The sequence below is a fragment of the Euphorbia lathyris genome, chromosome 5, assembly GCF_963576675.1.
Source record: "Euphorbia lathyris chromosome 5, ddEupLath1.1, whole genome shotgun sequence".
NCBI classification, from domain to species: Eukaryota; Viridiplantae; Streptophyta; class Magnoliopsida; order Malpighiales; family Euphorbiaceae; genus Euphorbia; species Euphorbia lathyris.
In genome coordinates, this window is record NC_088914.1 from 42,902,391 (window position 1) to 42,930,047 (window position 27,657).

The 27,657-nt window shown below is 36.3% G+C and overlaps 1 protein-coding gene across 1 annotated transcript; it reads right to left on the reverse strand.

The window, feature by feature from the left end:
• Positions 1-2,367: 2,367 nt before the first annotated feature.
• LOC136231336 (uncharacterized) lies at positions 2,368-27,196 on the reverse strand. The gene is made up of 8 exons (XM_066020684.1): positions 26,824-27,196; positions 26,280-26,415; positions 26,052-26,121; positions 25,817-25,910; positions 9,130-9,343; positions 5,771-5,912; positions 3,157-3,327; positions 2,368-2,898 (listed from the first exon to the last, which is right to left on the reverse strand). Exons 1-8 carry the CDS (start codon positions 27,140-27,142, stop codon positions 2,707-2,709), a joined length of 1,338 nt encoding a protein of 445 aa, XP_065876756.1. The 5' UTR covers positions 27,143-27,196; the 3' UTR covers positions 2,368-2,706.
• Between the last annotated feature and the right edge of the window lie 461 nt (positions 27,197-27,657).

The window sequence follows — 27,657 nt, forward strand, 5'->3', positions numbered from 1 at the left end:
CACCCCAGAAATACTTTGGAAGCCTATTTTCGCTCAGCATTGTCCTAGCAATTTCGACAATTGTTTTGTTCTTCCTTTCAACCACCCCATTTTTTTCAGGCGTTCTAGGAGCAGAGAAATTATGGTCAATACCACCAGCTTCACAGAATTCATCAAACTGTTGGTTTTTGAATTCTCCGCCATTGTCACTTCTAATATGAGCTACTTTTAGGTTTTTGTCATTTTCAAGCTTTTTAATCAATGTTGTGAACATATCAAAAGTTTCATCCTTGCTACTCAGCAAGATGATCCAAGTATATCGAGAGAAATTGTCTACAATGACTAAGGAGAATTTCTTACCGCCCAAGCTGAGTGGCTGGACAGGTCCAAAAAGGTCCAAATGTAGTAATTCCAATGGTCTCTTGGTTGACAAGCATTGCATAATTGATCTTTGGTTTGTTTACCTTGCTGACAAGCATTGCATAATTGATCTTTTTCAAATTTTAATTTGGGCAATCCCTCAACTAGTTGCTTTCTAGCTAATTTGGCTAGGAGGTCCATGCTTACATGACCAAGTCTCTTATGCCATAGCCAGGAGTTATCCTCTTTAGACACTAAGTATATATTTTTGGAAAACTGTTTTTCTAAACTCAACATATATACATTGTCAATACGAGGGGCAGTTAAAATCAATTTGTTTGTTTTTCCCTCGAGTATTTGACACTGAGTAGCATCAAATACAACCTGTCTGCCGCTGTCACACAGTCGAGCTACGCTTAATAGATTGTATTTGAGACCCTTAACTAAGGAGACTGACTCAATAGTGTGATTACCTCCGATAGTACCTGATCCTACTATCTTTCCCTTTTTATTGTCTTCAAAGCTTACGTTTCCACCTCGTTTAAGCTCAAGTGTGATGAACTGAGTTTCATCACCAGTCATATGCCTCGAGCATACGCTGTCAATATACCAAAGCTTTGACTTCTCCACACACCTCAGGCTCACCTGCATTTTGAATCATTCATCTTTAGGTACCCAATTCTTTTTGGGTCCTCGTTTGTTAGCATAAACAGGTGCAAAGTCATGTTTGTAGCGTTTGCAATGAGTGCAAAACTTGTCTTGTCTTCTCTTGAATTAGGAAAATGCTTTTTCTTGCGATAATCTGGCTTTGGATGAATTCTGTTTGAAATGTCCATGTGCCACATCATTAACAAAATCAACCTGATTATTTGCGACATAACCTCTCTAGGTTTCTACTCTTTGCACCATAGAATAAGCATTATTGATATGTGGAATTGGATCGATCAATAATATTTGATTACTGACATGTTCGTACTAAGGATTCAAACCTGATAATAATTGCATCACCTGATCAGTTCCGCATTGAGTCTGAAACAGAGATCTCGGTCCTCCACAATCGCAATTCTTAAAAGGTTGTAATATTGAAATTTCATCCCATAAGCGCTTCAATTTCATGAAGTAGGAAGATATCGAATGACTGTTTTAAATGACCTTGCTAAGCTCTTGTTTCAGATGGAATTATGTTCTCCAAATCGTTGTTGTTATTCAAGCCAAAGTGCTCGAGCTGAAACTGCATGCAGAAAAGCATCAGCGATTTCTTTGGATATCGAGTTAAACAACCAGGAGAAGCCTAGACTGTCTATCTCTGCCCAACGCTCATAGTCAGGTGCATCAATCTTGGGCAATGTATCACGTAAGATGAAATTTAATCTACACTTTGAACACAGAGCATGAGTCATAGAATGACTCCAAAGTATGTAGTTAGTATTACCTGTAAGAACAGTGTTTACAAGAATGAGACTAGGATTATCAGTGACACATAATGATCCAAAAGAATCAACCTGATTGGAAAAATTTGACAATCGTATTTTTGACCTATCTTGATTTTCTAGTAGATCTTGTGCAAGATGAGATTTCAAATCATTGTCGCATCGCGTTTTGACAGGAGTCTTCTTTGGTGAATCATGAGTTTGATTCGATTTTGCAATAGTTGATTTCTGCAGAGAAATCGATTTTGCCTTAGCCTCCTTTTCCGATGAAGCAATTACATCAGTTTCATGACCATCATCTTGCGTTTGCAGAACACGAAGGTAGTTTCGATTTTTCTTCATCATTTGCGAGGAATAATGGTGAAATCAGATCCACATCAGCAAACTAAATATCACAATACAACATAGATTTTATGCTATTTAACCTACAAGGCGTCTTCTATACTTTTGGTGGCTGGAACTTAAAACAGAACAGTGTTATGATGTCACTAGTAGAAAACATATTTTAAAAGAACCACAACGAGCATTTACGTTAGTATGGATGACAGTTGGAGGAGCATATAACACATCCCTCCTTACTACTTTGGAGAAAAGGAAAAATTATAATTTATGTATTTATTAAGATGTAGTTGTCAAATTTCATCATTCAGACTTGATTAGTCAAATCCTACCAAATTAAAGACACAACGTCAAAACCCGAAAACTCCGGAAACAATTGATGACACGTATATACATTTATTCCTTGACACCAATAATCTCTCATGCTTCATTTGACTGTCAAGAGATGTAAAGGTTTATAGAATAAAAGTATAGATCAGTTAAATATGCTTTGACACTCCAACTATTAAAATCTATAAGTCAGAGGATGATCTCTATCTGCTTATTCTATTTCCCCCAAGCAGATAACTTTATTGAAACTCAAAACCTGCTCAGAAAACTACATTATCTCAACCACCGCTCGACTAATGATGTTTCCATGATTTAGATCCTCGAACGCCTTGGCTGCCTCCTCAAATTTGTATTTTCTTGAAACAGCATCGGTTAGATTGAAAATCCCAGTTTCTGCAAGTTTAACCAACTTGGGAAGATCTTGCCTTGCCCTTCCTCCATATGACCCGATAACTTGAATCTGCCACACGAGTTAAAAGAGCTCAGAAATTTACAATAATAAACATTAGTTTCTTTAATTATAGAAAAGGATCCAACTAATTATGTTTCAACTTTATATGAACATCCACTAATGTTCAAAGTACTCTATAATAATGACCATCCAAGAGATGAAATTTCTTTCCAGTCAACCATAGAATTATGATTCAACACCCCAGTTCTCCCATATTTTCAGGCTAAATAGCTGTCAAACATAATTTTGCCAGTTTTACATATGCACCTTCCGACGAACAAGACGGTTTATATCTATCTCCCCAACAAGACCAGCTTGTGAAAGTCCAATCATGACAGCTTTCCCTCCATCTCTTACACTTTGTGTACACTGTGAGAATGTTAGTGGTTTGCCCAAGGCTTCCACAGCAATATCTACACCTCTGCCACCTGTTATTTCCTGTCCAAAACAAGTTAATAGTGTTAATAACATTACATATAAAAAAGTAAAGGACGCGTAAAGTATGTCTGTAATGATTTATACATGTATGGCTCATTATGGTAACAGTACTAAAAGATTAAGGATGGTACTTAAAATATCAACAGAAATTGCTCTAATTCTATAAATTATCACATCAGCAGGTTGAGCATATATTAAGTTACAATACAAACATATATGACCAACCAAATGGTATGATATTATAAAATTGATAGCTATCCTTTGAGAAACTAGTATAGTTGACTCCAATAAACATTAGTTCAAATCCTTACTGTAACATTCCAGATCTGCTGCAAAATTTAATTAAAAAGAATAAACAAGTGGCGGAAAGGAACAAATGTTATCATATTTCCTACTATACACCACCAAATGCAAGTGTGAATCTAGGTTTCCGCCAACTATTGTAACTCATGACAAACTATTGCAACTCTAACACATCTAGGTTTCCCCTAAACTATTGCAACTTTAACCAATCTCCTACTCATGACAAACTATTGCAACTCTAACACATGTAGTTGATTGTGATTGTTCTCCTTATGTAAGAACAAGTGACAATACATGATTTCTCTATTTCATTCTCTCTACTTCAAGGCAAATGTTACTGAATAAGTCTTAATAAAATAATTTATGGTATCAGACTTTAAGAGATAAATAGAAAATGACATTGACAATCCATTTCGCCTTAAGCTATTATGTTATATATCTGAAGAAATCCTATTCTCAAAATAAAAGGTTATAAAATTATAGAGAAAAAACAAATATAGGAAAACGAAAGAAAAGGAACTGCAATGCTAAAGTGGGACAGAGGTCCAAATGGTAAACGGAAAATGCGATATTGGCAATCCAATCATCAAGGAAGAACAAAATCATGTCATGAAACAATAGAAAAACATAAAGCCAAAGACTGACCTCTGTCGAGTCTTTAACAACTCCATTTCTTCACCAATGGACAAAATCATTACACAAAAACATGGTATATGCATCGACCAGCTGAGAAAATTTCAAGATAAATATATGGGATAAGGTACCAAAATAGGCCTAACGTTTTTTGGGAAGTACCAATTTAGGCCCCACATTCAAAATAGCACCACGTTTACAACATAACATCAATTTAGGTTTAACATTTACAACATAGCATCAATTTAGGAATTACTAACAGAACGTGACACGTCATCCGTTAAGTTTGCCAACCCAGCGCCACGTCACATAAGGTACCAAAATAGGCCTAAAGTTTGTAGAAAGTATCAATTTAGGCCTCACGTACAAAATAGCACCAATATAGGCTTAACGTTTACAAAATAATACGAATTTAAGCTTAACGTTTACAAAATATATCCAATTTAAGTTGTGTCAAAAAGATAATTTTATTTTTCTAGCATAGTACAAATTAAGAAACTGATATTAGGCACCTTGGATTTTGTGTGGCATTATGGTAACATTTTGGATACATTTTGGAGGAGTTGTAAGTTGACAATTGATATTTTGTGTGCCAATATGGTCATATATCAATATCATTTTAACTAGTGTTCGAAATTTTGTGGATATTCAATTACTTTTAGTTTGCATATATTACATGAGCCAATGGAATTTAGGAGTCATGGGATCATTAACGAAAAACAAATATAAGGTCTTAATGGACAAGAATAATAATTAATTGTATTATAATAAATAAGAAAATAAAACTAAATAAAAAAGATAACATATAAATAATAGGGAAAGAATATAATATGATTAATTGTGACGTTTAGCAGACTTAACGGATGACGTGTCACGTTCTGTTAGTAATTCCTAAATTGATGCTATGTTGTAAACGTTAAGCCTAAATTGATGTTATGTTGTAAGTGTTAAGCTTATATTGATGCTATTTTGAACGTGGAGTCTAAATTGGTACTTCCCCAAAAACCTTAGGCCTATTTTGGTACCTTATCCCTAAATATATTTGGATTTACTTTTATTTCTCAAAAGTAGGGTTGTTTTATTTAGATTTTCACATATATTTATTTCTAAGGGAATTTAAGTCTCAATACTATTCTGTATTATTTCAGAATCCTTTCCACATGCTATTTACCATTGGTTTAGAATTTTTTCTAATTTGGGATTCCTAATCCTAGTTGTAGTAGGGTTTGCTATTAGTAAGTAACTTAGAACTTGTGTTATTCTCTTTGAACATTTGAGATTTCAATGCAAGTTTGGAGAGCTTATATCTTTTTTGTATTTATTTATTTTTTTCCTTTTTCTCTCTGTAACAAGAAGAGATCATGTAGAAGAACTCCCTATATAAACTAATTAATGCAGCTTTTTGTACATCTACAAGAATTGACACTACAAACAAACTTTACAATCAGATAAAAGTCATACATTTGATTATGGATTATATCTCGTGAATTCAGGATAAAGTACGCACTCTAATCTTTTCAATAGGATCTTCTTTTTGTGCATTTATAGTGTGAGTTGCACCAAAAATATTAGCTTTCTGTAGTTTTTCGTCCTGAATGTCCACAGCAATAATATCAGAAGCACCAAATGCCCTTGCAATCTGCAAACAACTGGAGATTTCTCTTGTCATGATTTGACCAAAGTCCCAATAAAAATATATAAGCACATCACAAATACATGAGAGTAAGTTTTGATAGCAGACTATCATAAATCATGGATTCATAGTACCAACACTCCAAATCTCAAGTTGATCTGTAGCCTTTACATGGTCCACATAATGCTGCTCAGTTGGTCCAGTTATACAGATTTTAAAAATCATTTACTAAACCAAATATCAACTAAAACTTCTTAACAGATTCACTCTCCAATATTTTATCTCAACTGGATCTGACAACATTACACTTTTACTAACAAAAAAAAACGTGCTATAAAACAGTCACTTCACTCTTCTTTAAAAATTAAATATAAAAGCACAAAAAAAAATCTCAATTTTGGACTTAAGGTGACATGCCAACACCTACACCTAATAAACAGGAACAAGCAATTGATCGTTATACCTAAAAGAATTAAAGTCACACATATGTACAAGGTTCCAAATTTGCAGTCATGCAACTTGTCAGTCCAAAATCTAATTGATGGTTACCATAATATAACAAGGGCGGGTTGCTCATGATTATCATCTTACAGATTGCATCTATTAAAATTCAAAGTTAACATCTTACATAAATTTAACATCATATTGTTGAACCAGATCATCAGGAATGCATTTTCTTAATGGCCCACTAAAGTTTGAATCTCCTACAAAAATTACCCTCATTCTCAAACAAGGATGGGTCAAGGATTTGAAATTCTAATCACTATTGTATTGCAGACATGATCATCAAGCTTTCAACTGCATTATTCGTTCATGTTAAGTTATAGTGTTAATACATTAGTCAATAGTCAATAGGTAGGTGTGAATACATTAGTATAGTAATAGTCAATAGCTAGCTTAAATTTAGGAATTAGCTTCAATCATTTTCCTAGTTTAGCTTCTCACACATGTATAAATACATGTATATCCTCTAATACAATTCATTGAGATTTTATTCGACTTTTTTATCTCAAAAAGAAGTTTATATGGAGCAACCACTAGGGTTTGTTGCTCAGGGCGAGTATGGTAAAATTTGTCATTTCCGCAAATCTCTGTATGGCTTGAAATAAAGTCCTCAAGCATGGTTTGGGAAGTTTAGCCAAGCGGTTGAAAAGTTTGGAATGAAGAAGTGCAAGTGTGCTCACATTGTTTTCCCCCAACTTTTCCCTCTAGATCAGCAGGATGGAATAAAAACCATTTAATTCTATCCCTTACCCATCAGGGTTCACATCTTTCTAATATCCTAATATAACTATGAGAAACATTTGTTCCATAAAGAAGACTTGAAGACTTGGAAGCACGAGCAACGCACATTCCCATTGTTCCAAATTACAGAATTGAAAGAAAAAAGAGAAAAGTACAAATATATACCTTGTGATTTGACAGATTTGCAAAAATAGTCTCGTGATTTAAGAGTTTGCAAACAAGAGTTTTGTGTTTTGTCGAATTTGCAGTTAAAGGATATGTGAGTCAATTTTTCGGTCAAACAACACTTGTGCTTTAGATATTCGCAAAGTGAGACATTGTATTTTGGGTAATTTGCAAAGTCGGTCTTTTTAACTACTCTAAATCACTACCGTTTGGATTAATCACGACAACAATTTTTTATGGAATTACTGAGTTTGTAAACTGCACAAAGCACATAACCCCGTTTGCAAACTTTTAAACCATAGGGACTGTCTTTGTAAATCGATCAAACCACATGGTTTATTTTTGTACTTTTCTCAAGAAAAGAAATAGGAGACAGTAATCTTAACTAGGGGGATATAAAAAAACTAGTTGTAGATTGATATATTTAGCTCACAGAATAGTAGATATTGTTATGCCTTGAGTTTGGTTGAATGGTGAAACAACTACAAGGTGTACAAAATTTTTGCTTTATTTAAGCCAAGCCTAGGAAGAGGAATCCTTTTCATAATCTAGGAAGTATTGAAGATATTCTGCTATATAGTCTAGATGTAAAATATTATAAGAACTTTTCATGCAGAGACAAGAACGCTAGCTTTAACTTTTCCTTGGCGATTAATATTTCCTACTTCGTAAGGATTTGATCACTATATAAAGGATCATAATAGATATATGAGAGAACTTGTACTCCAAAAGTATACAAAAGATTGTCATGCAAAATGTAAATCAGTGATTACAACAACAACAAAGCCTTAGTCCAGAAATGATTCGGGGTCGGCTAACATGAACCATCATATAAAACCGTGAAATCAAGTATTCTCTCCCTCCACTCTTTACTATCCACTATCATATTTTCCTCAATCCCCAATAAACTCATATCACTCTCGATCACCCTCCTCCAAGTTTGCTTAGGTCTTCCCCTACCCCTCACCACTACATCCCTTTGCCACTCTTCAGTCCTTCCTCCTAACCGGCGCATCAAGCGCTCTTCGTCTTACATGGCCAAACCACCTTAGTCGGTTTTCCCTCATTTTATTCTCAATAGATGTAACCCCTACTTTTGTCCTAATTATTTCATTACTCGCCCGATCCTTTCTCGTATGACCACACATCCATCTCAACATACGCATCTCCGCCACCGAAATCTTATGAGTGTGACAGTGTTTCACTGCCCAACACTCCGTACCATATAACAGTGCTGGTCTGATTGCCGTGCGGTAGAATTTTCCCTTCAATCTATTTGGCATGCCGGGGTCACAAAGGAAACCCGTAGCACTCTTCCACTTCGCCCAACCAGATTTAATCCTATGAGCAACATCTCCATCTACTTCTCCATCTGTTTGGATAATAAATCCTAAATACCGAAAGCAATCTGATGCCCGAACAGTTCTCCCATCAGTGATTAATGAATATTAATTAATACCATATTGTTGAGGGTTTCACAAACAATTTTGTAGGGAATATTTCTTTTTTCTACAAAAACACAAGGACTTAGTATACTCCTGCATATAGATATGATGACATAACATGATCTCAAGAATTTTCCAAAAGAAAATGCATTATAAATTCCACCCATATAAGAAATATCACTAAATTTTCAACCGACTAGTAAGATGGGGTGTATGTGATCTCAAGAACTACATAGAGTATACACAAAAGGGACTGCATGAACTATAAACATCCAAACTGCAAATAAGAAACAAACTAGTTATGTTGAAAATATGTGTACGATATAATGAAATGACTAGTTATATTGAATATATGTAGAATATATACATCTTCCATACCTTGAGCCAACACCACCAACTCCAATAACTGCAACAGAATCCCCAGGACGAACCTTCGCTGCATGCGCCATAGCGCCATAGGCCGTAAATACAGCACATCCTAAAATTGCAGACTCGGTATATGGCAATGAGTTTGGCAAAGGAGTCAATCCATGTGCTGGAACAACACAATACTCAGCAAGGCCTCCCATGCTATACATGTAGACTGGGTGTCCTACAATGTTATAACACAATTTTGATAAACCAATGTCATACATATTGCGGGTAAATTACACCAATAGTACCTGAACTTTACCTATTTTACACTTTGGTACCTAGATTACATTTTGTCCCAAAAATATACCCGAAGTAACGATGACCGGACAATTTAGTAAATTTTACCGGTAAATGACCGGTCAATGCAAGTTTGTTTGAGTAAATTACATCAATGGTACCTGAACTTTTCCTAATTCACACTTTGGTACCTGAATTTTTTTGTCCTAAAAATATAACTCAAGTGAAGGTGACCGAATAATTTAGTACATCTGATCGGTTAGTGACCAATCAACGAGAGTTTGACCATTTTGAATTAAAAATTAGGACCTACAATACACTTAATTAACATAAAATTATAATACTACCATTTAATATATATGTAGAGCTAAAGAGTAGTATTGCATATGTTAATTGAATATATGGTGGGTCTAAATTTCTAATTTAAAATGGTTAAACTCACGTTGATTGATCAAATATACTAAATTATTGATTCATCTTTACTTGAAGTGTATTTTTTGGATAAAATGAAATTTAGGTACCAAAGTGTGAATTAAGGTAAAGTTTAGGTACCATTAGTGTAATTTACTTATCAAATCCGCATTGACCGGTTATTGACCGGTAAAATGTACTAAATTGTCCGGTCATCGTTAGTTCAGGTATATTTTCGGGACAAAATGTAATCTAGGTACCAAAGTGTGAATTAGGGTAAAGTTCAGGTACTATTGATGTAATTTACTCTACATATTGCAATAGCACAATAAGTATCAATTTTTCTCAAGAAAAACTTATGAACAAAACTTCAAGAGGCGGAAAAATGAAATTCAGCAATAGTAAGGAAAGAATATCAACAAATGCAAGTAGGCTACCAGAAAAGTTTATATACAATCAAATAATTGCTCAACCAAAAAGCCTTAGTTAATTCTAATTTCTTTTTGTTATAGAATAAGTCAATGTCACTGAGAGGTCACGGGTTCGAGTCTTAGGAGCGGCCTCTTGCCAAAATCTTGGTAGGGGAAGGCTTGCCCACAGTACACCCTTGTGGTGGGACCCCTCCTCGGACCCTCGCTTAAGCGGCGATGCGTAATGCACCGGGCCGCCCTTATAGAATAAGTCAATGTAATAAATGTAAGCATGCCTAAGTCAACTAAATCATTGTTATAGGATGTTGTGAGCCTACAATGTCTTCTTGATTGCAGGAGAAACTTGTATATATATGTGTATTGCTCTTAAGTAAAATATATCAATGTAGTTTGTTAATCTACATGGTATCCCATGTATTCCTAGTGTATTACATAGTTTGTTAAACTTTTTAAAGAAAATTTGGGGCACAACTCAAGTTTTTGAACTACTTGAATATTGGGATCCTTGTAAAAGCTCTAGCTTGTAGTTGACGGTTCAAATCGTTTGCTATATCTCTAACACATAAAGAAAAAGAGAGAAGCATTTTGCATATACAAATTGATACTAGAAACCCTTAAAGAAGCTAAATAATGAGGATAGCTAGTAGTGCCTAGCCTAAAATTGCCATTTAAGAAGCAACTTATGTCCCTATTCAATTTATGATCACATAGAGTTTAGCAAACATGCAAGAAAGCAATTCCATCCTTTTGAAAATATGCCCCACAATTTTCATTCCTATCAACCATTAAAAGCTTTATGGACATTTTGATCTCACCATAGACAAAATCTGGACTATACTCTTGCTAGAGGACTAAATCTGATTCAAAATCTAATTATGCTTCAAGGGAGAACCTTTATTAAGATTTTTATCAGTTTTATAGACGTTGCTACATATAGAACCAGAGCATAAGAGTTCCATATGCAGATATTAGACAAGAAATTCGTCACATGAGTTGTATAATTAACCTAAAAGGAAAGGGAGCTTGGATCTGAAAGCAACACCAAGCAAATCTTGAAAACACTGAACTTTAATCTTATTAGACCAACATTATAATACAAATGAATTATTTGAGATTGAATATAAGGTTTGAGAATGATATGAAACAACAAGCCTGTACTTGTTCTTTGCATTTAAAAAAAAAAAAAAAAACATGAAATCAAAACATAACCTTATGCTATGATAACAATAAAAAGTTCAAGGAAAAAAAAAAGAATTTTAGATTAAAAAATGTGTTATTTATTTAATTAGATAGAAAATGGATGAACATCATTCACTTTTAGAACGTCAGCCAATTCTTTCTACATTAAAAACCATAAAATAACCACCTTTATGCTCATTCAGGCATTCATTTCCTTGTTTATTCAGTGACCACAGTGACATTTAGAAACAAAAACGAAAGAAAAATACTAACTCTTATTGTAACTCCCATCCATAGTAAGAATTTTACTACTAGGAGCAATACTTTTTTTCCTGCATGCCGAAAAATGGGCAAGTGTTTCTATTTCACATATTCTAGAATTGTATATGCAATATAGCATAAGGAAACTGTGATCCGAACAGTTTTGGACTCAAGAATAATAAAACATGTTATTTTAATCAATTATCAGCTAGTTGTATTCTAGTTTAAGGGGTACTTTGTTATGGACCCGCAAATAGAATCTTGTCACAAGAAAATCATTGGTTTCTCTTGCTTTTCTGGTTCCCCAAGTTTCCTATCTCTTCCATTCTTTTTATTCCTTTGTTTTACTCTCTTTTTTTCTCATAAAGGGGAGAATTTGTAGTATTTTTTACAAGCCTTTATTACTGGAAATTCTAGTTATCAACCTCTATCTATCGGCCCGGTTCTGGTTCTGTTGACTAGTTTCGTTAGGATTGTCAGCTGCACTTTGAAGTAAAAAAAAGATGACAAAAGAGAAGAGCACTGAATATGTTACTGTGGCTTCACCAAATGAAGGAATTAGGAATCAATTCTTATTGGAACCAATGTTGTTAGAATCTTACGATTCATGATTCGATTCAGCTCTATTTCGAGCTGAATCTATAGGGTGAATCTAAATTGTAACAGAATCTTATGATTCGAATCATACGATTCCATTGAGTCGGATCTTCATCACTGTTCATCAAAAACTTCAAAAACACTAACTACTAAATCCACTATCCTCTAGTCCAATTGTTATTTATCAACTTATCAACTCAAAAAGAGTAAGAAGCTCAAACTCTCCATCTCCACTAAGTTGTTAAACAGAGTCCAATTTGTGAATTAGTTTTATTAGGATTGCATTTGCATTAGATTTGAATTGTAAGTACTTGGTTGATATGATTTCTTTTTTGACATTAAAATTGCATTTCTAGACTAATATTTGATAATAGTTTGAGTTCAACATGGTAAATATTTTATTTCTTTATAATATTATGAATTTGAACGGAATCAATTCGATTCACAAGTCACGATTCATAAAATGTGGATTTCGATTCACGAGTCGAATCTCGATTTGACAATTATGATTGGAACTACTAAACATCAAGTTGCCTATAAATTGGATAGAAACATTATCTCAAGTGGTCTCACCTTGTTCGTACTATACTGAAAGGCAAGGGGAAGATCGGTCCTTTGCTGGGAATATGACCAAAGGAAAGAGATCCAAGTTTTAAAGTGTGGGATGAAGAGGAATCAATGATAATGACATGTGTTTGGAATTCAATGATCGTTGAAATAACTGATCCAATGTTGTCCATGGCTACAGCCAAAGATGACTAGGATGCAGTTCAGCAAACATACGCAAACATATACAAAGGGTACGGATGCATCGCTAGTTTATGAAGTGAAGGTCAAAACCATTACGACAAAACAAGGAAGAGCATATGTGACCGAGTAGGCCAACCAACTAAAGTCTCTATGGCAGGAACTTGATCAACAACAACAAAAACAACAAAGCCTTAGTCCCGAAATGATTCGGGATCAGCTAACATGGACCATAATACGAAACCGTGAAATCAAGTCGTGTCAGCAACATAAATTCTCTCCCTCCACTCCGTCCTATCCACTACCATATTTTCCTCAATCCCCAATAAACTCATATCACTCTCAATCACCCTCTTCCAAGTTTGCTTAGTTCTTCCCGTACCCCTCATCATTGCATCCCTTTGCCACTCTTCAGTCCTCCTAACTGGCGCATCAAGCGCTCTTCGTCTTAAATAGGCACCCACCATAGTCGGTTTTCCCTCATTTTATTCTCAATAGATGTAACCCCTACTTTTGTCCTAATTATTTCATTACCCACCCGATCCTTTCTCGTATCACCACACATCCATCTCAACATACGTATTTCCGCCACCGACATCTTATGAATGTGACAGTATTTCACTATCCAACACTCCATACCATATAACAATGCAGGTCTAATTATCGTGCGGTAGAATTTTCCCTTCAATCTATTAGGCATGTCGGGGTCACAAAGGAAACCCGTAGCACTCTTCCACTTCGACCAACTAGATTTAATCCTATGAGCAACATCTGCATCCACTTCTTCATCCGTTTGAATAATAGACCCTAAATAGCGGAAGCAATCCGAGCCCCGGACAACACTCCCATCCAGGGTAATTGTCCCTACCTCCCTACTACCTCCCTACTCATATCGCTGCTAAACTTACACTCCAAATATTCCGTCTTACTTCGGCTCAACTTAAATCCTCCAGATTCCATAGTTCCAACTTCCTCTCCACGCCTTCTTTTGTCTCCACATCATCTGCAAACAACATGCACCATGGTATACCATCTTGAAGTGAACTCGTTAATTCAACCATAATGATGGCAAAAAGAAATGGGCTAAGTGCGGATCCTTGATGCACTCCGATCGTAATAGGGAACTCTTCAGTCTTCCCAACACTCGTACATACACTCGTGCACCATAGTTATTAAAGGCGCGCCTCGGCTAAGGCTCCAGCCTTAGCGCCTCTGGAGCCCAAAGGCGGGCGCGGTGAGTCAGGCGCGCGCCTTAGTGCGCCTTAAGCCAGGCGCAAGGCGCGCGCCATGACGCGCCTCAGCTACCTTAGGGTAATTTAGGGTTGAGGGTATTTAGGGTTTTGAGGGTATTTTAGGGTTAGGCTATTTTAGGGTTTTTTAAGTTCAGAAAATAAAAGAAAAGCAGGGATAGACAAAGATCGACAGTTTTTACTCCACATATCGCAACAGTTAACTCATGCCTTAGTAGTTAACTAGAACTTAACTCATACATTTTATGGTTTTATTGTTGTTATTTGACTATTTGTGATTATTTGTGACTAGTATTATGAATTTATGATATTTTTTTTGTGTGCGCCTCAAATCGCTCGGGTGCACGCCTTAAGTTGCGCCTTGCGCCAAGGCTCCAGGACCCCTTGCGCCATAGTGCGCCTTGCGCCTTTAATAACTATGCCATGCACGCTCCCCCATACATGTCCTTTATGATGTTAATATATTTCTGCGAAATGTCTTTCCTTATTAGGGCCCACCAAAGTACTTTCCTTGGTACCTTATCATATGCCTTCTCCAAGTCAATGAAAACCATATGCAAGTCTTTTTTCTTATTCTGATTAGATGGATGGCCTCCATAGTTGATCTTCCCAGCATAAAGCCAAACTAGTTTTTTGAGATCTTCACCGTCCTCCTTAGCCTTTGTTCGATCACTCGCTCCCAAAGTTTCATAGTGTGACTCATTAATTTGATTCCTCGATAGTTGGCACAATCTTGGAAATCGCCTTTGTTCTTATACAAAGAGATTAGGATACTTTTCCTTCATTCTGATGGCATCTTATTGTTTCTCCAAATCTTATTGAAGAACGTCGTCAACCATTTGATTCCTCTCTCTCCCAAACATCTCCAAATCTCAATAGGTATGTCATCCGGCCCTACTGCTTTCTTCAATCTCATCTTACTTAATGTCATTTTGACTTCACCCTTTTGAATTCTCCGCATGCAATCACGATTTATCATATCTTGAGGGATACTTATATCTCCAACCTCTTGTCCGCATGGCATGAACTTGATCATTATAAGTAATTCAAATCAAGTGTTTTGATGATGCAACTGTACTAAAAGTGTTCATTGAACAGGACAGAGTCTATGACTTTCTTATGGGATTAAACCTCGAGTTTGATCAAGAAAGAATCCAATTGCTTCAAAAATGAAAGTTCCATGCATTAATGCAGTGGGCGGTACCCGAAGTGAATAAAGTAGGAGGATCGTGATGCTTGATTCTCAACGAGTAGATGGTTCAACTATGGTCGCAGAAGGTGCAAAATGTAGTTTGGCTGGCATTATATATATGAGATTGGAAGAAGTATCCCACCCATGTCTCAAAATCATGATGATTTGTGGGGTAGGTAGAACAAAAAGGCACGCCAAAAAAGTAGAAGTGTTGGAAATTGCACAGGAAGCCTCAAAGTCCTGAGTAGGAGTAGAAAGGATAACGGAAAAGGGCAATGGACATGCACATGTTGCAACTAACGCATCAAGATGAAGTAGAAAGGGTGAGAGCACTCTTGAACAACCTGGAGAAACCAACAGGTACATTTACTTTGGTGTATTCAGGTAAGCACTCTTTCTTATTTGGATTAAAGGCCAAAGAAAACTCATTGCAACTATCTTGGATTGTGGATTCAGGAGCCACCAACCACATGACTTATTCATCCAAACATTTCATAATATACTTGGATTAAATGCCAAAGAAAACCCATTGTTGCAATCTTGGATTGTGGATTCATGAGCCACCAACCACATGACTTATTCATCCAAACATTTCACCATATACGACATGCCCAAGCAATAAGAAAATAGCCACAACTGATGGATCCTTAGCAAGAATAGCTGGCATAGAACATGTTATAACATACCCATGCATAACCTTTCAAAATGTCCTTCATGTCTCTAAGCTATCCACTAATCTAGTATCTATACAAAAGCTCGCACAAGATTTACTTTGTAATGTTATATTTCAAACAAGTCACTATGTATTTCAAAAGAAAGATTCGTGAAAGACGATTGGAAGTGCTGTATAATGGAATGGTTGTTTACGATATTGAGGAATCGAACAAGTCGAACATATTCGAGAACAGATCTCCATACTCATTCATGTTTGGGTCTATGATATCAAATAGAAAAACAGAACTTTCTATATTATTGTTAGTTAGGTCATCCATCAATTAGAATCATTTAATCTCTATTTCCTTCATTGTTTACAAACCACACATTGAGACTTTTCACTACGAGGCGTGTGAACTTGCTAAACACAAGCGTGTACCTTTCTCAATTAGTAATAAAAAAAAAAAAAGCATTTGTCCATTTTACCTTGTTCATATTGATATTTAGGTCCCTAGACTATTCCAAATGTATAGGGGTCTTACCTTGTTCATATTGATATTTAGGTCCCTCAACTGTTTCAAATGTATAGGGGCAATCGTAGCAATCTTCCACTTCGACCAACCAGATTTAATCCTATGAGCAACATCTCCATCCATTTGAATAACAGACTCTAAATAACGGAAGCAATCCGAGCCCTGAACAACCCTCCCATCCAAGGTGATTGTCCCTGCCTCCCTACTTCTGTCACCGCTAAACTTACACTCCAAATATTCCGTCTTACTTCGGCTCAACTTAAAGCCTCTAGATTCCAAAGTTTATCTCCACAATTCCAACTTACTCTCCACACCTTCTTCTGCAAACAACATGCACCATGGTATACCGTCTTGAAGTGAACTCGTTAATTCATCCATAACGACGGCAAAAAGAAATGGGCTAAGTGTGAACTTTGATGCACTCCAATCATAATAGGGAACTCTTCAGTCTTCCCAACACTGGTACGTACACTCGTGCACGCTCCCTTATACATGTCCTTTATCATATCAATATATTTCCGCGAAATGTCTTTCCTTATTAAGGTCTACCAAAGTACTTCCATTGGTACCTTATCATATACCTTCTCCAAGTCAATGAAAACTATATGTAAATCTGTCTTCTTATTCTGATTGTCATGGAACCGCTTTAGCTAAAAACTCAAGCTGATAGTTAAAGGCCCACTTCATATTAATAGTGGACATACCCCCACACGCGAAAGCACACTTGGGCTTGAAGCGTGACAACACAGGCCCATATACCATGTCATGGAACCGTTTTAGCGAAAAACTCAAGCTGATAGTTAAAGGTCCACTTCATATTAACAGCTGACACTGATAATACTACATTAATTGTCTCATTAGATGAATGGCCTCCATAGTTGATCTTCACGGCATAAAGCCAAATTGGTTTTCCGAAATCTTCACCCTCCTCTTTAGCCTTTGTTCGATCACTCGCTCCCAAAGTTTCATAGTATGACTCATTAGTTTGATTCCTCGATAGTTGGTACAATCTTGGATATCGCCTTTGTTGTTATACAAAGGGATTAGGGTACTTTTCCTCCATTCCGATGGCATCTTATTGCTTCTCCAAATCTTGTTGAAGAAAGTCATCAACCATTCGATTCCTCTCTCCAAACATCTCCATATCTCAATAGGGATGTCATCAGGTCCTACTGCTTTCTTCAATCTCATCTTTTTTAATGTCATTTTGACTTCACCCTTTTGAATTCTCCACATGTAGTCACTATTTAATATATCGTGAGGGATACTTATATCTCCAATATCTTGTCCGCGATCTCTATTAAATAAGTTATCAAAATAGGACCTCCATCGTTTCTTGATATCCTTATCTCCAACCATGACTCTTTGGTCCACATCCTTCACACATTTAAATTTTCCGAGATCTCGTGTCTTCTCTCTTTCCCCTTCCTTGTATCCAATCTTGCATACAGATCTCGATTCACCTTTGCTCTGGCATCTCGTATGACCTTCTTTACTTCCCTTTTAGCCTCTTTATACTTTTCATAGTTCTCATCTCCTACATTTTCCCAATATTTTATAGTATTCTCGCTTACGCTTTATTGCTTGTCGCACTTCTTCGGTCCACCAAAATGTGTCGTTACCCGGTGGCATGCTACCTTTAGATTCCCCTAGAACTTCCTTCACTACTATGCTCCACACTAAATCTATATCTAAATCCATGTTACAAGACCAAATATCTTTTGTGGCCATCTTATCCACAAAATTTTATTGGTTCTCCCCTTGCAGTTTCCACCACTTAATCATAGTCTCCACTTGTAGTGTTCGTTTTCTTATACATCTACTACAAAAATCAAGCACCTACTCTACGTTGCACGTAAAACTTTAAGTTAAAGTGTTTGTTAAACATTATTAACTAATATTTTTAAATTCAATACTTATTTTTAATATTTATCAAACAATTACACTTTTTAATACTTTCAGCACTTAAAATTCAGTACTTATTTTTTTTAGGCCTAATACATCACCAACTCCCTGAACTTGTCCATAATAGTAGATTGACTCTTTAAACTTTACACATGTCTCACCAACTCCTTGAACTTGATTATTCTGTATCACCACCTCCCTGAACTTCATAAATGTCTCACCAACTCCCTAAACTTGCTTATTTCGTAACAACTAAATACAAAAATCTATTAAACCTAAATTCTAAAAAATACATCATGTATTGGTCCTACTTTTCAACCTATGGTTTTTGTATTTAGTTGTTACCGAATAAGCAAGTTTAGGGAGTTGGTGAGACATTTATAAAGTTCACGGAGCTAATCCACTTTTATGGACAAGTTCAGAGAGTTGTTGATACGAAATAATTAAGTTCAAGGAGCTGATGAGACACTTGCAAAGTTTAGGGAGTCAATCTACTATTATGGACAAGTTTATCAAACACCACCTTAGTTTTTCAGCACTTAATTTCCAGTTTTAAGTTTTATCAAACAACACGTACTTAGTTAATTTATACATAATCCTAGAGTAGTCCACTTGCAAGCAGCATACATAATTTTCCAATACCTTAAGGAAACACCTAAAAGAGAGCCCTTGTTCAAGAGAAATGAAAATATGACAATTGAAGCTCACCTTGATGCTAAGTATGTAAGATCAATTGTTGATAAAAGGTCTACATCAGGCTATTGTTTGTACCTTCCTTAGGGGGAACCTTGTGACATGGAAAAGCAAGAAACAGAGGGTAGTAGCACATTCAAGTCTGAAGCAAAATTTCGAACAATGGTACAAGGTATATGTGGATTGCTTTGGCTGAATATTATTCTTGAAGACTTAAAGATTAAGTGGGATGTCACTATGAAACTTTAATGCGATAACAAGTCAGTAATAATCATAGCACAATGTAATAAACAAATGGAGAGAAGTAAACTCTATATTCTTGTATATTATAAGTAAAGGAAGAAGATTTACAACCTATTTATATGCAAAGGTATAGGCTATACAAGATAAAACACACTGTAATAAACAAATGGAGAGAAGTAAACTCTATTCTTGTATATTACATGTAACGGAAGAAGATTTACAACCTATTTATACGCAAAGGTATAGGCTATACAAGGTAAGTAATAACTAGCTATCATGGTGATTGATAACCAATTATGGTTGACTAACTATTGACTATACAATAAGTCTAATGTTGGCTGTTGACCATTCGACTGTTACACTGATCATGCCCATCTTGGTACACATGTAATTGATCTGGGTTCCTAGTAAAGCTTTGGTGAGGCCATAGAAATTCACCCATAACAGAACAACACATCTGCAAATTGGCTTCCTATACGGACACGTGGAGTGGTGATTGTACCGTCTTCTAGCTTTTCTCACGTAAAATGACAGCCAGCCTCTATATGTGCTTGGTTCTTTCATTAAGCATGGGGTTATTAGCAATATAGATGGCCGTTTCATTGTCACTCATACCATAATTTCATCGGTTTTGTCAAGACAAATCTGATTCCACCAAGGAGATGACGAAGCCATACAAGTTTACATGTAGCTTGTGTCATAGCCATATAATCAGATTTTGCACTGGATCTAGAAATCACACTTTGTTTATTGCTTTTCCAAGAAACAAGATTGCCACCACCATAATTTGCATTTGTGAAACCTCCAACAATGTTATAACCAGGACGAGTGATTGTTAGATAATTCAGCTTCCCAACAATTCCTTTGTATTTTTCAAGCTTCTCGAGTAAATCACCATCATGAGCCTTTACTTCACATTTGGTATCATAGAAGCATCACAAGTCTTTGCTTCGATCAATCTGCATAATTTAGCAAATCTAAATAATATTTCCTCTTATTCAGACATATTCCTTTCTCTAAGAAGCAATTCAATGGTCCAAGGTCCTTCATTTGAAAACAAGTACCAAGGAACGCTTTTAACTTCGTAATCCAAACAACATAATTTCCAGTGATCACAACGTCGTCAACATACACAACCAGTGAAATACAAAGGGATTGCTTCAAACCATATAATGATTTTCTCACATACCTCCATCCTGAGCAACACATCCACGTAGATGCTCCATATAAACCTCTTCACATAAATCACCATTCAAGAAAGCATTTTTAACACCAAGCTCATGAAGCTCCCAATTATAAGTAGCAACCAAGGAAATGAACGGACGAACTAATAGGAGAGACTGTGTCGAAATAGTTAAGAGTATAACCTTTTGCAACCAATCAAGCTTTCAATCGAGCAATAGAACCATCAAGATTCATTTAACAGTAAACACCCACTTACAACCAATAGCTGGTTTTCCATGCGGAAGAGTCACAAGATCCCAAATATGATTATGTTCAAGTGCTTTTATTTATTCATTTATTGCCTATTGCCAACCAGGATGAGATAATGTTTCGATAAGAGAGGAGGGAACGACAACAAAGTCTAAAGAGGCTACAAAAGACTTGGAGGAGTGTGACAAGGCATTATAAGATACAAAGCTATGAAGCACGGACACGGGTGCGGACGCGGGTTCGGACGCGGGTGCGGACACGGGTGCGGACACGGCAAACGGCATTTTTAGAAAATATGAGACACAGGTGCGGCGGGGACACGGCAAATTTTATATAATTAGTTATATATATATTAGATATAAAAATATATAAAAAACATGCTAAATCACAAATCGGAATCGTGATGTTAGGAGAAGAACCAAGGAGAAGAATGGCAGCGCATGAGAAGGAAGAACCGGGAGAGAAGAAATTGTTTTTGATTATTCCCAAACAAAAACGAAATCGTGATGTTAGGAGAACTACGATGTACGCAGCACAGGGGTTGAAATCGCGATTTGTGCAGGAAGGAGAGAAGACCTAATTCTAATTCGTGCGATAGAGATTATAATTTAGGATTTTTGACAAATTGCATAATTGATCCTTAAATTTTATAAAAAAATAAAAAATAAACCCTAATTTTTAACTTTTTTTTACCCCAGCCGTGTCCCCCTGTGTCCCACTGTGTCCCCCCCGTGTCCTGCCGTGTCCCCATCTGTGTCCCATTTTCCGGCCGTGTCCCCGCCGTGTCCCCCTGTGTCCCACTGTGTCCCCCCCGTGTCCTGCCGTGTCCCCATCCGTGTCCCATTTTCCGGCCGTGTCCCGCCGAGTCCCCGAGTCCGGCGAGTCCGACTCGGCCACGGCGACCCCGGGGAAGAGTCCGTGCTTCATAGATACAAAGGAAGAAACGAGATAAGCACAAGTATGAGTACCTTTACGGAGAGCTATGGGAAGGTCAAGGTTAGGATCTGCCGAAGAGGAAGAACATTAGTATCTATGGTGATAGGAGGTGCATCAATCGCACGATGCACACGTCAAGAGTAAACTTGACGAACAACAAGGTAGGAAGGAACAAATCCATCTATTGTTTTATAGTTTAAACAAAATAATCATCCGCGTACTAGATGGAGAAGGAGAAGTGGAAGATAAAGCAGAACTACAGAACTACAGAAAGGAGTATCCTATAAAAAAGGTAACATCAATGGACACCAAATAACGACCTAAAGAAGGAGAATAACAATGATAACCTTTTCGTTGATAAGAATAACCCACAAAGACACACTTAAGAGCTTCAGTATCGAGTTTGGATACTTAAGGTCTCACGTCCTTAACAAAACAAGTACACCCAAACACTCTAAAAGGAAGCGAGAACAATGTTTGCGAAACAAAAAGCAACGAATGAGGTATTTGTCCTTTAAGAAGACTATTAATCAAGGAATTAGCATATAAAACATAAAGGCTCTGGCAACATCTAGTAAGTGACGATTTTTTCGCTCAGCCACCCCATTCTGTTGTGGGGTGGCAACACAAGAAGACTGATGAATGATACCATTTTGTGAAAGATATGTATTAAAGGAAGATGAAAAATACTCTTTAGCATTGTCACTTCGTAAGATACACAAGTTTATTAAATTGAGTCCTAATTTCAGCATTAAAAGCACAGAAGATGGAAAATAATTCTAATCGATTTTTCATAGGATATAACCATGTAACCCTAGAATATTCTAACTTTTTCCATGTTTAAGACCGGGACACAAGTGTTGTAATATTTTAAGAGGAGGGTGACCAAACTGACAATGAACTTTAAGAAGAGAGGAAGAGGTACTAGCACATACCATTGTCTTGGAAACAGGCACACAACTAGAATCGAGAAGATACAATCCATCCTTTATTGTTCCCCTACTAAGAACCTGTTTCGTCTCAAGATCCTGAAAAACGCAATGGTTGGGAAAGAAAGAAACACGACAGTTTAAGTTTTTGATAAGTTTAGTAACTAAAAAGGAAGTGAGACATGTATAAAACAAAGGACAACTTAATGGACTTGTGGGATAAGCTGTTCCACACCCAATTACTGAAACACTGGACCCATTAGCCAAAGTAACACATCGCAAGGAGGACAAAGATTTAAATTCTGATAAAATATCTCAGTGGCGCCAGAATCAATCACCCTACAATGAGAGGACATAGATAAAGAAGCAACATAATTTCCCGTATTAGCTAATGTACTTGTTGAATAAGATACATCAACCTCATATGTGCTAAATTTCGCCATTTGAAAATCACAATAGGAGATAGCCGAGAGAACAAGTAACACAGCGTTAAAAAAAAAAAAGGGCGACCCGGTCGCACTACGCGTCCCCGCTGAGCGAGGGTCCGGGGAGGGGTCCCACCACAAGGGTGTACTGGGGCAAGCCTTCCCCTGCCAATTTATTTGGCAAGAGGCCACTCCTAAGACTCGAAAAGTAACACAGCGTTCACGCGTGAAAAATAAATCAACCCGGAATCAACACCACACTTAATAAACTCAGTCAATAAAAAAGGGCGGCCCGGTCGCATTACGCGTCCCCGCTGAGCGAGGGTCCGGGGAGGGGTCCCACCACAAGGGTGTATTGGGGGCAAGCCTTCCCTTGCCAATTTAATTGGCAAGAGGCCGCTCCTAAGACTCGAACCCGTGACCTCAGGTCACACGGCAACAACGTTTTACCGTTGCGCCAAGGCTCGCCCTCAATAAAATAAACTCAGTCAATAGAAAAGAAAAATGCCAAAAAGCAAACTGTGACGGGCGTCGAAATTCAGTAGAGGTCCAAACCTAAAACTAACTGGTGGTATCAGAAAATTTTACCAAACATTGTTCTTCAGAACAGAACATGGTCTGAGAAACGCAACTTAGGAAAAAAAATTCTAAAAGCCAAATACTAGGCTGCGATACCATGTAATAAACAAATAGAGAGGAATAAACTCTAAATTCTTGTATATTATATGTAAAGGAAGAAGATTTACAACCTATTTATACACAAATGTATAAGCTATAGAAGGTCTACTAATAATGGTGATTGATTAGCTAATTATGGTTGATTGTTGATTGTTGACCATTCTGTAACACACAATCCAGTTCAACAAGGAGAAATTAAACAGTAGTTAGATATGCTCCAGGGACGACTTGTTGACACTATCACTAAGGGGCTAAGTAGCTCAATATTTGAGAATATTATTAGTCTCCTAATATGCACATGGCTAGCTGTAGACTATATGTGCACATACTACACTGCAAATAGGAGAAAATAAAGGAGCAATCACAACAACAAATTAAGGAGCCCTTGCAACAGCAAATTAAGGAGAATGCATGTTAGAAATTAGTCATATGCTACAATAAAAAATACTTGTAACTCTTTTGAATCAAAATATACAATTTACAAAATTGACATAAACCAACCACTATTAACTTTAGAATTCCAAACAAATTTAATAGTCAAATGGGGATATAGTGTCTACCTTGTAATTTTAAAAAGGGGTTGAAAGAAGTATTGATTTGCTCTAATTCCGTGCCAATCAAAGATGCTAGAAAGTTAGGAGTTTTTTCTTTTTTCCAAATTCAAGGTCAAGGTTTCTCCACAACAACGAACTCAAGAAATATCAATCATTTTCCACAAAGGAGAATTGATTCCATTGGCCAAGCATGAAGATAGATATTGTTTAGGTGATTGCTAAATAACATATCTGTCAAATAAACCAGGGTAGAAGGCAAAATACAGGTGTATATACTCGTTGCGGATCACTCTATGTATAAACATTTGAGAATAGATTTTGTGCTTAAATGCCAAAAAACTTAAGCGGTCATAATTTCATGTTTATGGTAGTTGATTCTTATTCTAAGATTATGTAATTTATCCTTGTTCTAAAATTGCTGAAGCGCTTCATATTGCCAAAAGCTTTTAATAGGAACGTGTTCAACTTAACAAATTGTCAACAACAATTGCATTGGAGTTCTGCTCGGAAGCAAGGTGCTGCCATTCCCAACATAAACAGCAGGAATGAGAAATATCCAAATAATGAACTGTTTCTTTTGAAGTTCGTGGAGAATGCTGAATACTAATCTTAAATTTTCTCCATCATCTCACCCACAAACTTACAAGGAAGCAGAAGACAATAATAGAAGTTGAGGAGTAATATTTAGAACCATTATCTATTTCTTTAATTGTGCCAGAAACCAGTCCCTAGACTTCTTTTCAAGCATTCACCTAATGCTTGACATTTTAGCCACTGTATAAACCTATGAAATACAGATGTGAAACACTGCCACCTACCGTCTCTAGTTAACATTCACCATATTTGTTAGGATAGTCGACAGACATAGCTCTACAATGTCAGATGTCAAACTATAATCTTAAAGAGAAGAAGAGGAGACAGCATGCCCTTTGAGTTCGAAAAACAATTCATGCAAAATGCTGTCCCTGAGTTTCCTAAGGCAATTCTGCTTCTTGTCCAGTTCGATTTCAGAAGATAAGTTCAGAATCCAGTAAATACTGATTTGAACTTGCAACCACTAAGTTCTGGTTCAACATTATAACCGTCAAAACCATGCAGTCCTTGATAATATCATAAAGCATCCAAATTCTTGCTTGCTGTGATTGACAAACAAGTGATCGATTTTTTAAATATATATAGTACAAAAGTAAACTGTAGCCATTTGGATCAGTTCTAATGTCCAACCGTCAATCAACCATAATTACAAGATACTGGCACTTTACTTAGGATAAGGAAAATAAAAGTTACCAGTTGAAGCAGCAGATAATAAATAGACAACTAATATAAATATGAATATAATATCTTAAGCAAATAGGTTCTCACCACCGTCACGGAGGAATAACCGAGTTTCACCGTCATAAAGAGTTCCTTTTGCACGGTTATATGCAAAGAAATCCTCACATAAATCATCATGACCCTGTTTCCAAACACAAAAAGGTTACCTGGTGATCTGACATTTCTTCTTAAGCTAATGATCACCATTGGTTGTATACCAAAAGTATGGAAACCCATGAAAATTAGACAAATAAGAAGACCTAGCATCTCAAAGCTGTGTCACCTTAGAACAGTACAAGCAGTTTCCACAAGGCATGATAAAAGCCCCAACAACATGAGATCCAATTGGAAATCTGAAAAATAAGAGACCATCATTCACAACTGCTTTATTGATATCTACAAAGTAATGCATAATTAGTTTCTTGTATCTACTTTTCCTGCTTTTAAATAACAGCTTTAAGATCAAAATATATGATCTTAAATATTGTACAAATATGTAAGATCTATTTACTTTTCAATAATTTTACGGTCTGTCATTGGCCCATGTTCAACAACTTCACCAGTTATCTCATGCCCAATAGCGCAAGGACTAGAAAATGGAATTTCTCCTTTTATAACATGGAGATCCGAATGGCAAACTCCACAAGCTGCACTAAGGAGAGAAACCATCAAAAGCTGTTTTCGAAACATAAAACATAAATTTCTTAAAAATGCAACAACCGCAGAAATTTAGAATGTGCCCAATAAGAAAGCGAAAGCAAAAATATAGTTTCACACCAGCAATGAGTGCTCAAGAATTGTAGAAACCTGTCTTGAATTGAACAAGGATGCATAAAGTTTAAATCATTGATTGGATAATTTGAAAAAATTAAAATAATTTTTAATCTCCCAATTCGATAAAGCCATGATCCTGATTGGTTGTGATCAAACTATATCAACTACTTCTGTTACAGATATATCTATGGAAAGTTCAAGTACTGGAAATCTTATTCACTGCTTCAATATAGAATGAGATGGTTAAATTGACAAGAATTTCTTAGGTTAGATACAAATACCTTTGGTCTTAATGAGAAGCTCGGATGCCTTGGGATGAGGCATATGAAATTCTTCAATGGTAAGTGGTTTGTTGGATTCCCAAAATACAAATCCACGCATGAAATCACTTGAAGTTACATGATAGGAGCTTTTTGAGATCTTCGTATCATTATCGAAATCATCCTTAGTGTTACTGCAATTGCCCCTAACATGGTGCAAAGATGCAGTAATAGTTGTCGAGAGAGAAGAAGTAGAAAGAAGCATGGGGGAGGAGTTAAGTCTTTTGGTAATGGCAGAGCGGAGAAGAGAAGAAAACCCCATTTTTTGCAGATAGCACATTAAAATGGCAGTTTTTGAGCGTATGAATATTGTTTCTCACTGCTGACCGATTCTTGATCATCTTCATTTTTATGCCTAGTAGCTATTATTTTATTAATAATGTTTTTTTTGGACTAATTACAAATGTCAACCCATTTGAACCCCATTTATATCAGAAGAATTACTAAACTAACACTTTTAAGCGGTTAGTTTATATTTCTAGCTCATTTTAAATAAATGACCAAAACTAACATATTTCAACATATAACTTTTAAATTTGTCATTGTCTTCCTCATAAACATAACTTTGTGTCTTTTCCCCGCTTTCTCTTTCTCGCTCGCGCTCTCTTTCTCTAAAAAACAAAACAATCTACAGAACGACTACAAATACTACAACAATCAATCCAACTCACAGTTCATACAACAAGATTTTATACAATCATGTAAATTTTTCATTGGTTTTTAGTTCCATTGAAAAGATTTAAAGCTTAGTCCATTCATCGTTAAGATCTAGCATTTTGTTTCTCTACAACCCAA

Bases quoted from the DNA above. Each gene is read 5' to 3' on its own strand.
- LOC136231336 (XM_066020684.1), bottom strand. From the start codon at position 27,142: ATGTGCTATCTGCAAAAAATGGGGTTTTCTTCTCTTCTCCGCTCTGCC. The intron at 5,913-9,129 runs GTATGGAAGATG...AGAAATCTCCAG, and splicing joins GTTGGTGGTGTTGGCTCAAG to TTGTTTGCAGATTGCAAGGG. The intron at 3,328-5,770 runs GTGCGTACTTTA...TGTTTTGGACAG, and splicing joins ATCCTATTGAAAAGATTAGA to GAAATAACAGGTGGCAGAGG.